Here is a 13,927-nt window from a genome sequence, read left to right on the forward strand (position 1 = left end):
AAAAAAAAAAAAAAAAAGAAAGAAAGAAAGAAAAAGAAATTGAATAGGAAAAAAAAAAAAAAAAAGAAAGAAAGAAAGAAAAAGAAATTGAATAGGAAATAGATTGCACTCTGCATTTGTTTCCTTTTCAGAGTGTATACTGGGTCATGTAAACTCCATCTCTCAGGACGGAACAAACGCAAAAATATTTAGGAAAACTCTGCTCTAAAGAGTTGTCACTGTTTTTTAAACAACAGTCAGGTCAACTATGACCTCTGGGGGGAAAAAATGCTCCACTTGTCTATAACACACGAAGAAGAGACCGAAAAGCCATGCTAGGTTTTTCTGGATTGGAGGGTATTTCCCACTCTCCACCCCCCGATTTTGTGGTCATTTAATTTTCGAAAAGTTTACAATAACTAACCTTGTAAAAGTCTGTTGAAAATGAGTTCTTTACATTGCTGATGGGATTATGAACTGAACTGCTGGCTTTCAGTCAGCAATCCTATAAATCCCTGGATTTATGCTAAGAAAAAAGAACACAAAGGAACCACAATGTGACGTGCAGAATAATGCACGCTGCAGTGTTACCCATTCAGTTAAAAAGTGAAAGCAACTTCGTGTCTGCATTGGAGATGCCAGGGTTCCTGACGAGAGGCTTTCAAGTTGAGTTTGGAGAGCACTTTGCAGAAAGACTGAGGAAGAGTCCCTCGTTTATATCAAAAACCTCCCGGAATGCTGGTAAAGACTGGGGCGCTTTAGGTGCCTCGGTGGCAGTTTCACCACGGGAGGAGCTGGGACCCCTGTTCCTCTCAGCTGCGCTCCGTTCTCCCGAGAGGCTTGCTGGAGGGCCAGCAGCTCAGCAAGAACTCAAAACAGGCCAGCTCTCACACTGATTCCAGTACTCACTGAAAACTTGGCTCAGCACACAAAAAAAGCACAGAGTGTTGTCAAATGCCACCGGGGGGGGAAACGGGGAGGGAGGTGCAGGCAGTTAGAAGCTTCCAGAAGGTGGTTGGCCACAATTTGTCCTTTCAGTGCCTGACACCCAAGACTACAGCGGGCCTGTGGCCAGCGTGGGCACAAAATCCACAGGTGGGGTTTTTCAACAGCTTGTTCTTAAAAGAGCTTCCCAAACCACACAGTAATGAGCACTCACGTGTCTCTGGTCCACGGAGGATTTAATAGATAAAACCCTGGGTCTTCTCGAAATCGTGGTTGTTAAGAAGTTTAAAGACATGGACTGAAACGACGAGAAACCAGAGGGTGGAGAAGCCGCTCGCGAACTGCGGGGCGATCCCTGAGTGCTCAGGTCAGGGGACTGGGGACTGGGGACTGGGCAAGAGCCGGCGGGGTGCGCTCGGCGAGGCGGGCCTGAGACCAAGCGCCCCGTGGGCCCGTCCCGCCAAGTCTCCCACCCCCACACCCCGCCAGCAGGAGCGCGCGCGCAGGCCCGGCAGGCCCGGGAGCGCGGCACGGGCGGGGCCCCCGTGCGCTCCCCGCGTCGGGGTGTGGTTCTTGGGGCCGGGCCGGGCGGGGCGTAGATTTAAGGCTCTGGCCGGCCAGACCCGGTTCACTCGCGCTCCCGCCGCTGCCACCGCGCCCCGCCATGGAGCGGCCGTCGCTGCACGCCCTGCTCCTAGGCTCCGCGGGGCTGCTGCTCCTGCTCCTGCCCCTCTCCTCTTCCTCCTCTTCTGACACCTGCGGCCCCTGCGAGCCGGCCGCCTGCCCGCCCCTGCCCCCGCTGGGCTGCCTGCTGGGCGAGACCCGCGACGCGTGCGGCTGCTGCCCGATGTGCGCCCGCGGCGAGGGCGAGCCGTGCGGGGGCGGCGGCGCCGGCAGGGGGTACTGTGCTCCGGGCATGGAGTGCGTGAAGAGCCGCAAGAGGCGGAAGGGTAAAGCCGGGGCAGCAGCCGGCGGCCCGGGCGTGAGCGGCGTGTGCGTGTGCAAGAGCCGCTACCCGGTGTGCGGCAGCGACGGCACCACCTACCCCAGCGGCTGCCAGCTGCGCGCCGCCAGCCAGAGGGCCGAGAGCCGCGGGGAGAAGGCCATCACCCAGGTCAGCAAGGGCACCTGCGAGCAAGGTGGGCACGAGCGCTTCCCGCGAAGGGCACATCCGACGGGGCGTCCGCGGCGGCCTCGCCGCAGCGCTGTTTTCACCGCGACTCCCCCGCGGGCCTCCGAGGGGGCAGATGGGAGGGAAAGAGTTGGCAGCCGCGGGATGACGGGAGTGGTGAGCGACGCCTCCCCTTATCCTTTTTGGTCGTTTTATTTTGAGAGTTTGGTGCGTGCGCCAAGAAAGTGAGAACTCGTAGGACCGGGTGTATACATAGAAAAGATTTTCCGAGACCTCAGACTTCCCCAAAGCGCACCCAGCTCGTGCTAACATCTGTCAAGTCAATTCGCAAGAGCTGCAAACCCAAAGATGTCAATTTCTCATTCTTTCTTGGCTTGGAGATGTAGAGAGAGGTGAAGTCAAGAGATGGGGAAAAGGAGTTTGACAATGAAATATAAAGTAAGGACTTCCAGACAGACTTTCTTTTCTTTTTGAGACAGCTTGCTCTGTCGCCCAGGCTGAAGTGCAGTGGTGCGATCATGGCTCACTGCAACCTCTGCCTCCTGGGCTCAAAGGATCCTCCTACCTCAGCCTCCCAAGTAGCTGGGACTACAAGCCCACCACGCCTGGATAATTGTTGTAACTTTTGTAGAGATGGAGTTTCCCTATGTTGCCTAGGCTGGTATCGAACTCCTGAGCGCAAGTAATCCTGGCTGGTGGGATTACAGGCGTAAACCACTATGGCCAGCCCCGATTTCTTTGTATTTAAGAAAATAGTCCACTTACTAAAAGTTACAGGTTCTCAAACAATAATCTAACCAGCTAATTATTTGTGGACAAAAGTAAAATACAAACTTTTTGAAGAATGTTTTTGTGATGCACTTTGTTGTGAACCTTCTGACCATTTTGTTTTTCCTTCCTGTGTCTTTGATTTGTATTGTTTTGCATAATTTGTCCCCAGGATGCACTGTTCAGCAGAAATGTCTTTGAGATTATGTTTGATTGTTTACTTTATTCCAAACAAGTCCAAGCTTGCAGTAAATGAAATAAGAAAATAGTCTGGACTTGTAAACACACACACACACACACACACACACACAGAGAGAGAGAGAGAGAGAGAGAGAGAGAGAGAGAGAGACATTTTAACTCTAATGCCTGAAATAACATTTTCCATCAGCAGTATTTTCAAGGGAAAGTCAGACATCCAATGTTGGCAGCTCCTGGTCCTAGCCAAGGTAGAAAAGGGAAAGAAGGCAGTTTTGAGATTACAGAAGCTGTTGCTTCTTTAACACAGTTCAGACTTTCTCCAGAATTTCCAAATTCTTTCTTTAAAGCTTTTCCCAGAAATCCACACACTAATAAGTTGTATGTCATCAATTTCAGGATTCACTATTGAAAGCCTTAAATTGTGTAACTCACTATTAACTATTAATGGTATCATCACCTTAAACTTAGAGAATTGTAGCCCAAAATAATCTGTATGTGTTTCCAATAGAAACAGTTATTTGTTACTTTGGATCTCATTCGTCGGTCACATGAAAAGAGAAATGTGCATTATTTAAGAATTTATTCCAAATATTGAGATTTTCTTATAAACATTACAATAGGGAACTTTCCCCATAGTTTTTTTTTTTTTTTTTTTTTTTTTTTTTTTTTTTTTTTTTTTTTTTTTTTTTTTTTTTTTTTTTTTTTTTTTTCATATTTTTTTTTTTTTTTTTTTTTTTTTTTTTTTTTTTTTTCCAATATGACAGATACTTGCCTTATCAGAGCATAAGGTTAGCTTGGTGATTGTTCAAATGTAGTCAATTTCTAGTCTATAGTTAATATTTCTTTTTCTCTCCTGCTACATACTTCTCCAAACACTCACAGAGTCTGATTATAAAATATCGAGACTGACAGTCATGTAGAACCAATTTCATAACCTCATTATCTCATACACCCAGCTCCTCAGTACCTCTCCAGACTGCAAACCCTTTGAGGGTTCCAGCCCAGCTTTTCTTTATATCTGGGGAAATGTTAGGGAAAACAGCATCTAAAACTGGAAACCTTGACTTAAATTAGCCTTTTCTTCTCATCCTAAACTGAGAGAGATGAGGTCTAAATGGCAGAGACCATTTATAGGAGAATGCCAAAGAGCAGAAGAGAATGTGAAATCTTTCCCACAGCAGAATCTTTCCACAGCAGAGACAACAGAGTGATTCCTATCATGTCCCCTGATATATTTCTTCTGACTCCTGGATGGGTTTTGACAATTATAGAAGCAAACTGGACAGAGTGTCATTTACTTCTGTGCCATTTCATACTGGGCCTTTGCACAGAATAGGAAATGCATTGTTTAGGCTCCTCTAGTCCTTTCTATTCTCAGAAGAAACTTGAGTTATGCTTGTGTGTAACTTGAGTTGGGGGAGCCCAAGAGGGGCAGTACGGTGGGATTCAGCCACAATGGTGTGGTTCAATCTGCCTTCTGGACTTTTGGTACCATTTAACATGCATTTACTGAGCAGCTAACTTGAATCAGCACTGTAGTAGGTGCTATATACCACGGATGCACGAAACAGACCTGGTATTGCTGATTAAGAAAGTATCTGGGCCGGGAGCAGTGGCTCACGCCTACAATCCCAGCACTTTGGGAGGCTGAGGCGAGCAGATCATCTGAGGTCAGGAGTTCGAGACCAGCCTGGCCAACATGGCAAAACCCCGTCTCTACTGAAAATACAAAAATTAGTCTGGCGTGGTCGTGGGCGCCTGTAGTCCCAGCTACTTGGGAGGCTGAGGCAGGAGAATCGCTTGAACCCGGGAGGTGGAGGTTGTGGTGAGTCAAGATCATACCACCGCTTTCCAACCTGGGTGACGGAGCAAGACTCTGTCTCAAAAATAAAACAAAACAAAAAAGTATCTTTACAAGTTCAAACTTACCTCCCAGAGCACTTGCCCTGGAGCCCTGGAGCTCATCCCAGTCTTCATCTTTTCTAAGATCACCACTTACCTACCTGGGAAGAGATCTTGGTCTGCTTGTTTTCCATACCTCTCTGGTAGGAGGCAAAGCCATCTACTTGAAAATATGTCTGAAAGATAATCAGCAAATAATTTCAAATCTTGGAACTGTCATTATGAATTTAGTGCCATTCAACCCTGAAGTCATGGGTAATCAGAAGGGGGAATTTGAAGATTCCATTTAATAAAAAGAAGGTGATAGAGAAGGTAAGGTAGAAAATTTCATAGTTGGAAGAGAACATGGTGCTTCTCTATTCCAATTATTGATTATACCTTTTGTTCCCAGTCTTTGAAATCTACGCTCTTTGGCAATCCCATTTCAGCAGTTTTGGTCTCATTAGGTACCATCCCTTCTCCCTCAGAATTCATTTTCACAAGGGAATCAGAATGTCATTCTTAAGGGTCTCCCTTCTTAGCATCTGTAGGACCAAATTCAGACTACCTAGCAGGGTATAACAGGGCCTTCACAATATAACTCCCTTCTATTATTTTGACCTCTTCTCTCCAACCTCCATTATGCACTAGCCACAGTGAGTGTCTGCTGTTCACACTTCAGCATGTATGTCTCTATGCCTTTGAAGATGCTGTGCCTTCTGCCTGCAATGTCTCCCACCTCCACACACACCACAATCACCCTCCTTCACTTCCTTTACATCCTTTGAACTCTTACCTATGATCCTTTTATAGTTCATAAGCATGTGATTGAGTGGTCATACACGTGTGAGGTGTGTCACCCTTGAGGTGTATGCCTTGTTATGACATTGGCACATTACCTGTCTGACATGAAAGATAAAAGAATTTAAAAAACAAACTCTTACCTAGCCTTCAAGGATCAGCTCTGTCACTTTCTCTGTGAAGCATTCTGACTTTCCCCGACGCCAAAATAATGTATTTGTTCTTCTAGGGCTATGCATCCAGCCATTGTTTCAACTAATATTTATTGTACTTGTCTGTGTATCTGTATATAAGAGGCAGTATAGCAGAGAAGTGAAGATGAGGCGCTCATAAGCCAGACTCCCTGAGTGTGAATCTTGACCATTTCCCAGCTATAGCCTTGAGCAAGTTATTTGACCTCTCTGTCCAGCGTTTTTTCTCACTTGTAAGATAGGGATTATGACCATGTCTATCTCATAGGGTTGTCATGAAGATTAAATGTCATGAATATTATTCCTAGAAAGCGTTCAATGAACATTAATTTTTGTCATTATTCAACATGAAAGCTCCAGGTGGGAAGGGAGATTTTGCTCCCTCATATAGACCCAAGGACCTAGATAAGTGCCTGGTATGTAGTATTGTTGTTCTGGCCCGAGCATAGAAAGTCAACACCAAGACAAAAGTATGCCAAATTGCAGGGTCTTTATTGCTGGCAGCCACGGAGGACTCGCGTCTCTCCAACCCGTGGCCCCGAAAGGAGGGTGTCAAGACATTTTATACCCATAAAACCACCTTGGGAGTGAGGGTGAGGGGCGGGGGTGAGGGGCTTCAGACATTCCGAGGGCTAGTGGATTCGGTAAATCACCTCCTGGGGGGAGATGAGGGTGAGGGGCTCCAGACATTCCGAGGGCCAGGGGACTTTTGACATTCTGATTGTTACTTAAGTGGTTCACAAAAGTCAAGATAAGCATTTGTTTACACATTGTCTGGGTAGGGTGGAAATCACAGACCTTAATTACTTATTACAAGTTGCAGGGGCCAAGATGGCATGGGTTTGGACTGCTTGCCTGTCACATTGGGGGTTACAGAGAGCAGTTTCAACAGAAAGCCGAGGTATGGTTGAGGTATGCAGTTTTATGGGGCTTACCATGTCACAGTATGCACTTTAAACACATGTCTAATCCATGAATCAATGAATGAATGAACCTATGAATTGGCTAGGCACTCTCCTAATCTCAGGGTAAGGAGCCTTGAATAAGATCTACAGAAACAAGGAAACAGACATTTTCACACAATGTGTATATGCTGTGAAGGGTGTACAACAGAGAAATCGGATAGAGACTCGATATGAATGAGCAGTTTTAAGATGAGCGGAGCTATGCTAAGAACGCTTGGGAGGATTTTAGCAAAAGGAACAGCAAGGCCATAGGCCCTGAGTGGAAAAAAGTGTGGCTAGAATAGACCTTCCCCAACCGTCTCAAAAGGACTATTTGAATGTCTGTCTTCCCCACTAGACTGTAAGCATCGTAAAAGAAGGATTTCATTTTATAATTCCTCATCAACACAGTGTCTGGCTAATAGTTGGGCACCTCATAAAGATTTGTTGATTAACAAAGGAGGCCAAGCGTGGTGGCTCACACCTGTAACCCCAGCACTTTGGGAGGCAGAGGTGGGCAGATCATGAGGTCAAGAGATCGAGACCATCCTGGCCAACATGATGAAACCCTGTCTCTATTATAAATACAAAAATTAGCTGGGGTAGTGGCAGGTGCCTGTAATCCCAGCTACTTAGCAGGCTGAGGCAGGAGAATCACTTCAACCCAGGAAGTGGAGGTTGCAATGAGCCAAGATTGTGCCACTGCACTACAGCCTGGCAACAGAGCAAGACTTCATCTCAAAAAGATAAGTAAATGTTAACAAAGGAATCCTCTGAAGAAAGTACTTTCCCATTTGGAAATACAGGAAAGTCACTCTCCTGTCCATCTGTTCTCTTTTCCTCTGGCATCTTCTGCCTTCCTAAAGTCTAGGCCAGGGAATTCATCTGACATTGACTTGCCTTCCTGTCTATCATCAGCAATCCTGAACTCCAACATTGAATGGTAACTTTTCCCCCCAAATTCCAACATCTCCACATCCCCTTGCTGAGTAGAATTAGATCCAGAGCAACAAACTGCTTTGTACATGGAAAACGCTTCAGTATAGATTTTGATTTTCAGGAACTCATTTTATTTGATGAATTTTAAACCTCTATTCTTTGAGAAGCTCATTTTAGACTCATTAGACTCATTTTTATGTTGGTAATATATCACTTAAATGCCCATGTTCTGCTACTATCCTTCAGTAAATTTATGAACTTCATTGAAAGTTAAAACAAAGGGGTTTCAAATTAAATGAAGTCGTTAATTGTCTGGTTTATCTTGGGGGAGTACAAGTCAGTGTAATACTTCATTAAAGTAACACAGTAGTACCATGAGGACTGTCAGAGAGCCTGAGGAGGAGACCCAGATTTCTGGAGGAAGAGCCAGAAATCACTTAGTGGAAGAAGGATGTCCTGACTGAGATAGGGATAAGAAAGAATTGGCTGGAGGAGAGCTAGCATAGAGGTTGCAGTAGTTAGATGGGAGATAAGAAGAAAACACTGTATATATACAGTAGAATACTATTCAGCCTTTAAAAAGAAGGAAATATTGTCATTTGCCACAACACGAGGGGACCAGAAAGACATTACATAAAGTAAAAAAAANAAAAAAAAAAAAAAAAAAGCCAGGCAAAGACAAATGCTACGTGATCTCACTTATATATGGAATCTAAAAAAGTCAAACTCATGGAAATAGAAAATAGAACAGCAGTTACCAGGGATAGGGTTGGGGGCAGGGGATGGGACTGGGGAGATGCTGGTCAGAGGACACACAATTTTGGTTAGAAAGCAGACATAAGCTCAGGAGATCTATTTTCCCTCATGGTGACTATAATTAATAACAATATATTATATACCTGAAAATTGCCAGCCTGGCCAACATAGTGAGACCTCATCTCTATAAAAAATCAAATAATTAGCTGGGTGTGGTGGCGCACACCTGTAGTCCCAGCTATTTGGGAGGCTGAGGCGGGAGGATTACTGGAGCCCAGAAGGTCAAATCTGCAGTGAGCCATGATCATACCATTGCACTCTAGGCTGAGTGACAGAGCAAGACCTGTCTCAAAAAAATAAAAAGTTTTAAGATAGACTTTAAGTGTTACCACACACCAGAAAAAAAAACTGTGAGGTAATGCATATGTTAAACAGCCTGATTTAGCCATTCCAAAATGTCTACATATATCAGAACATCATGTTGTATACCATAAATATATACAGTTTTCACTTATCAGTTAAAAATATTTTTAAGAGAAAGATGACCAGAGCGTAGCCAGCAGAAGGACTTGCATGTGGTTTGGTGGGACTGCCTGGGGAGACGGAGGCAGCTGGCCACGTGGCAGAGCCCAGTGACAGGTGAGGGCCTGTGACCCCGTAAGGAGCTGAGACGCTGCCGCAGAGCAGCAGGAGCCGCTGAGTGATGGTGCTGGATTTGTGCTTTTAGGAAAGCTTTGTTGGCATCTATTGGGAGAATGGATTGGAAGGAGGTGAGAACTGCAGTCAGAGACTCCCGTAAGGAAGCTGTTACTGTAATCCCAGCAACAGATGTCTACACTCCTTCCCAAGACCTGTTTCCCTCTTACATCTTAGAAGCGTTGTCGACTCCGGGTTCCCAGCCTGCTGTGGCAAGCTGCTTGCCACTTGGGGGTGAAAAGCCCTTAAGGAGCTTTCCGTTACTCAATGACTGCTCAGAAATTGCCCTCACCTCACTCGCTTTATTAGCCGGTCCTGCCTCCAAATTACCACCACTTGCTTATTTCAGGAGTCTCTTCCCCCTCAAGTCCCTATCACTCTTTATGTCTGCTTTCAGATCAGAAACAGAAAAAGTCACATCCCCTAAGAGTCTGCTCCAGTCCAATAGAAATGCTTTAAAAATTTTTCTGGCCTCAGCTGTCCTTCTTGGCACAGAAATTTCAAGAATGTTGAGTGAATTGCTGATTCTTTATTATCACTTTGTCCAGTTTCAATCACTGCATTTTAAGAAAGATTTGAAAACTGAAGGGCAGAAAGTGGGGTCTTACAGGACTTAGGATTCTTTCAGAGGAAAGCAATCTGAAGAACAAGTTAATGTTTCTTCATCGTTTGGGAGTTAGTTATTAAATGGAAGGTGCCTGTCAAATTTTTCTCTTAATACATTTCTTCAGGAGGATGGCATTAAAGGCCTGGAATTAAATAGCCACAAGGCACGTTTAGATGATACATCAGGAAGAACTTTCCAGTAAAAACTGTTGAATAGGATACCATGTTCAGGCAGAAGTCAAGAGACTTTTTAGGAGAGCTGAGAAATAACTTGAGGGGGAGGGGCCATGTCTGGGGGAAGATTTTATAATTTTTAAATCTTTCAAACTACACAGCTCTGAGGTGGAATGATTAAGCTGAGCAGGCATTTATTAACATCCTGAAATACGATTTCCATCCTGTCCCTAGAGCCTGCCCTCGGGGTCCACAGTAGACCGGCCTTCTAGAAGAAACCGCCTTATAAGGCTCTCTTGGATAGTTCAGTGACAGAATACCCTTGGATGGAGTCCAAGGCCAGCCAGCTTCCCTGATTCAAAATTCCTCCCCGCAGTGGATGAGATTATGATGCTTCCTTTACCTCAAGCCACCCCTACCCCACAAAAGATCTGACCTCATCTGTGTTTTTCATTGTTAGACAAATAGCATCTTGTTTTTAGCAGCTGGGGAACCCTGAATTATCATCAAAAGAACTTTTAAGCCAGGGAATATGAGTGTAACCTTTTTTTGAAATTTAGGACTGGCACAATTAGAAAGTTTTGAAATGGAAGGAGACTTGGCTGTATGAGAATTAATAAGCCCACTTATTTCAGGCAATTTCAGAGATTTCCCAGTGAGTCTTTTATGGGTCAGGTAGCAGTGGAGGACTAGAAATGTCCAAGGGAACCTTCCCCCAGACTCCTGCTTATGGCTTTTCCAGGTCAATCCAGACCCTCCCCTCCACCAGGCCTCTGAGAGAAAATGAGATCAGAAGAAAAAAGCCAGGGTGATAATGAGGGAAAAAAATGTTTGTTTTGTTTTGTTTTTTACTTAAAATTGACATGTTAAATAGTTCTATTTTCTCTCAAGATGGATTAATGGCAAAATGATATGGCCCTTTTGAGAAAGCTAATGTATTGAATTGCCTTTACTGTTTTACAGAGGATAGCAGGGCAAGGTTAATTAGAAACAGCAGGAGCTAACAGTAAGCCTCACCTCCAACCCCCAGTCAATGTCCCTACCAGGGAAAGGGTTACCAGGGAGAGGAGCAGTCCAGGGACTCCAGGGAGGGGCCGCTGGTCTCAAAAGGAGACCAGAATTGCAGAGAAGCTTTGTGTCTGAAAATAAGAAAGGTTCATTTCAGGTGAAACAGACCTAGGAACCCTGTGTTGACAAAGCCCCATTCACACGGTATGAAGTTCCCACAGTAAAGAGCACTGTCAAGGCCAAGACCAACCCAACAGATTCAAAGTAGGCTCGGCCACTGTGAAAAAACAACCCCCTCAAAGCTTCAGGAGAATGTGTATCATAAATGAAGGTACAATTTCCTACCTTCACAGGATTATTGAGAAGGTCAAATTACATAACATCTGAAAGCACTGTGTAAACTATGCGGGCTATGCGGCACCAGAGAACTGTAAAGAATTATTAACCAGACTGTAAATGCCTTGGGGGCAAGGACTGCATCTGCATCATGCTTTGTAGTGAGTGATAATGACAACTTGTGAAGTACTTCACATTTGCTAAGGGCTTCTGCGGATTTTCCTCATTTGCTACTCACAACAACCCTGGAAGATAAGGGGAATTATTATCCCAAATCCCAAATAAAGACACTGCAGGTCAGACATCACACAGCTGGTAAATAGCAATTCTGGTACTTAATCTAGGTTTTCTACTACAGCCTTGCTGTTCAAAGTGTGGTGCATAGGCCAGCAGCATCGACACTCTATGCTATCTTTCTTTTTTATAAACTCGGAATTATTTCAAAATAAGAAGTTTCTAGCCAAAGAGATTCAGAAAAGTCAAACTCTTACGTGTGAAAAAGTTTTAGGAAGACTTTCCTGAATTTATTTTGCTTATATTTTGTTTTTCATAAAGGAGCAAGGAGGATCTATGATATATTTGGGTCTAAATAGATTTTAAAAAGCTCTTTCATTAGCATAAAATAAACATCATGATAACAAAGTTTATGTCAGAGTTGAGATGGCTTTTTATGGTACATATGGTGTGCCTTGTAAAAAAAAATGTCATTCAATGAAAGATGGTATTTCTTAAAATGAATGAATGTCTCTGAGGTGGCTAACATTAGTCCTTCCATGGCCAGATTAGAAATCTTCATGCCTGGTCAGGCACAGTGGCTTTTGTTTGTAATCCCAGTACTTTGGGAGGCCAACATGGGAGGATAGCTTGAGCTCAGGAGTTCAAGACCAGTGTTATATGTAAATTTTCAGTGCCACAAAGAAAGTAGCACTGGAATATAAATTTTCTCAGCAAGGCAATTTACTTCTATAGTAGGGTGTATCTTCACAGATGGACAATGGCAAGCACACACCTAGACAAGGGAGGGGAAAAGGTTCTTATTCCTGACACAGGTAGCCTCTACTGCTGTGTCATTCCCCTATTGACTAGGGTTGGACCACACAGTCTAAGCTAATTCTGATTGGCTATTTTAAAAAGAGCAGGGGTATGAGACAGAGTGATGGGGTGGGTAGTTTGGCGGGAAGGATGGTTATGGAACAGATCAGAGCAGGTGACTAGGGGTGACTTAGGTCAGAGCAAGTGACCAGGGGAACAAATGTGAACGATTAGAACTGGTGGGAAAGTTGTTGACCAAAACTAGAGGCAAGGGGTAAAGAGAACCAGGAAGTTAAACTTTAATATGGAGAATTAAAGAACAAGAGAGCTGAACATACTGACACTCTGATTCTTTGAAGAGAAACTTGGAGTTCACTATATCTAACAACCAGCCTGGGCAACATAGCGAGACCTCATCTCTAAAAATAAAAATAAAATTTGTAATTAGCCAGGTATGGTGGGAAGCACCTGTAGTCCGAGCTACTCGGGAGGCTGAGGTGAGAGGGTTGCTCAAGCATAGACACCAAGGCTACAGGAAGCTATGATGGTGCCACTGCACTCCAGCCTAGATGACAGAGTGAGACCCTGCCTCAAAAACAAAAAAGAAATCTTAGAGCCTGGCAGGGAAGGTGGCTCATGCCTGTAATCCCAGTGCTTTGGGAGGCTGATGCAGAGGATCACTTGAGGCCAGGAGTTCAAGACCAACCGTGGCAACACAATGTGAGACTCCATCTCTACCAAAAAAAAGAATTAAAAAATTAGCTGGGCTTGGTGGTGTACCTGTATTCCTAGCTACTTGAGAGGCTGAGGTGTGAGGATCACCTTCACCTCAGAAGGTCAAGACTGCAGTGAGCTATGATTGTGCCACTGCACTCCAGCCTGGATGGCAGAAGGAGACCCTGTCTCAAAAAAAGAGAAATCTTAGAGCCCAACCCTTCAGTTGCAATCAAGAGGCTCTTGAAGGATCAGCCAGTGTGCTTGAGGCTGCTGGCATGAATAATAGTCCAAGAAAGATCTCTTGGAGCATAATGTTTGCATGTGCTGTTTGACCATTTTCCAGGCCTTTCTAGTAACTGAGTAGGGTAGAGGAAAAGAATCACTAAGATAACTGTCAGACATGCTCAAGTATTTGCTTTCACCTGAGGTTTAACCCTGAGTGTTGACCTTGACCCCTGACCCGAGCACTGCCCCACCATCAATTTTCCCAGTTTGAATAATATTTAGTCCACAACCAAACTATGACCTAGGGCTACTCTCTGGAAGGAATTTGCACTTTTTTTCTTTTTCTTTTTCTTTTTTTTTTTTTTTGAAACGTGCATATTTTTGTCAGCCAGGTGACAACTTGCAGAAGGAAAATTCATGCAGGGGTTTGAGAACTTAAGCATAATCCATTTAGACTTTCTGAGGGAGAAGGAGAAAAAAAAAAGAGGGCTTTCATATTCTTACAGGCAGAAGGGCAGCTGACTCCAATCATCCTGTTCTTTCATGTTGTTTTTCTGGAAGTCTCCAGCTTCTACAGAGGTTTGTCTTTTTCTCTGAAT

At 44.4% G+C, this 13,927-nt stretch overlaps 1 protein-coding gene, 1 long non-coding RNA gene and 1 other non-coding gene across 3 annotated transcripts in view; 2 read left to right on the forward strand and 1 right to left on the reverse strand.

The window, feature by feature from the left end:
* The window catches only part of LOC119468769, a 90,226-nt gene extending 88,144 nt beyond the window's left edge, over window positions 1–2,082 (reverse strand). The window contains exon 1 of the long non-coding RNA XR_005197528.1: window positions 1,970–2,082. This is a non-coding gene — a long non-coding RNA (uncharacterized LOC119468769). The remainder of the gene's footprint in view (window positions 1–1,969) is intronic.
* IGFBP7 (insulin like growth factor binding protein 7) overlaps window positions 1,259–13,927 on the forward strand; it is an 87,123-nt gene continuing 74,454 nt past the window's right edge. The window contains exon 1 of the mRNA XM_017513259.1: window positions 1,259–2,063. Within this exon, the coding sequence (XP_017368748.1) occupies window positions 1,589–2,063 (475 nt within the window). The 5' untranslated portion in view covers window positions 1,259–1,588. The remainder of the gene's footprint in view (window positions 2,064–13,927) is intronic.
* LOC119468774 lies at window positions 5,705–5,812 on the forward strand. Its single transcript, XR_005197533.1, has one exon. It is a non-coding gene; the product is annotated as a small nucleolar RNA U13 (small nucleolar RNA).

The sequence above is a fragment of the Cebus imitator genome, unplaced genomic scaffold (assembly GCF_001604975.1).
Source record: "Cebus imitator isolate Cc_AM_T3 unplaced genomic scaffold, Cebus_imitator-1.0 Scaffold490, whole genome shotgun sequence".
Classification (NCBI taxonomy): Eukaryota; Metazoa; Chordata; class Mammalia; order Primates; family Cebidae; genus Cebus; species Cebus imitator.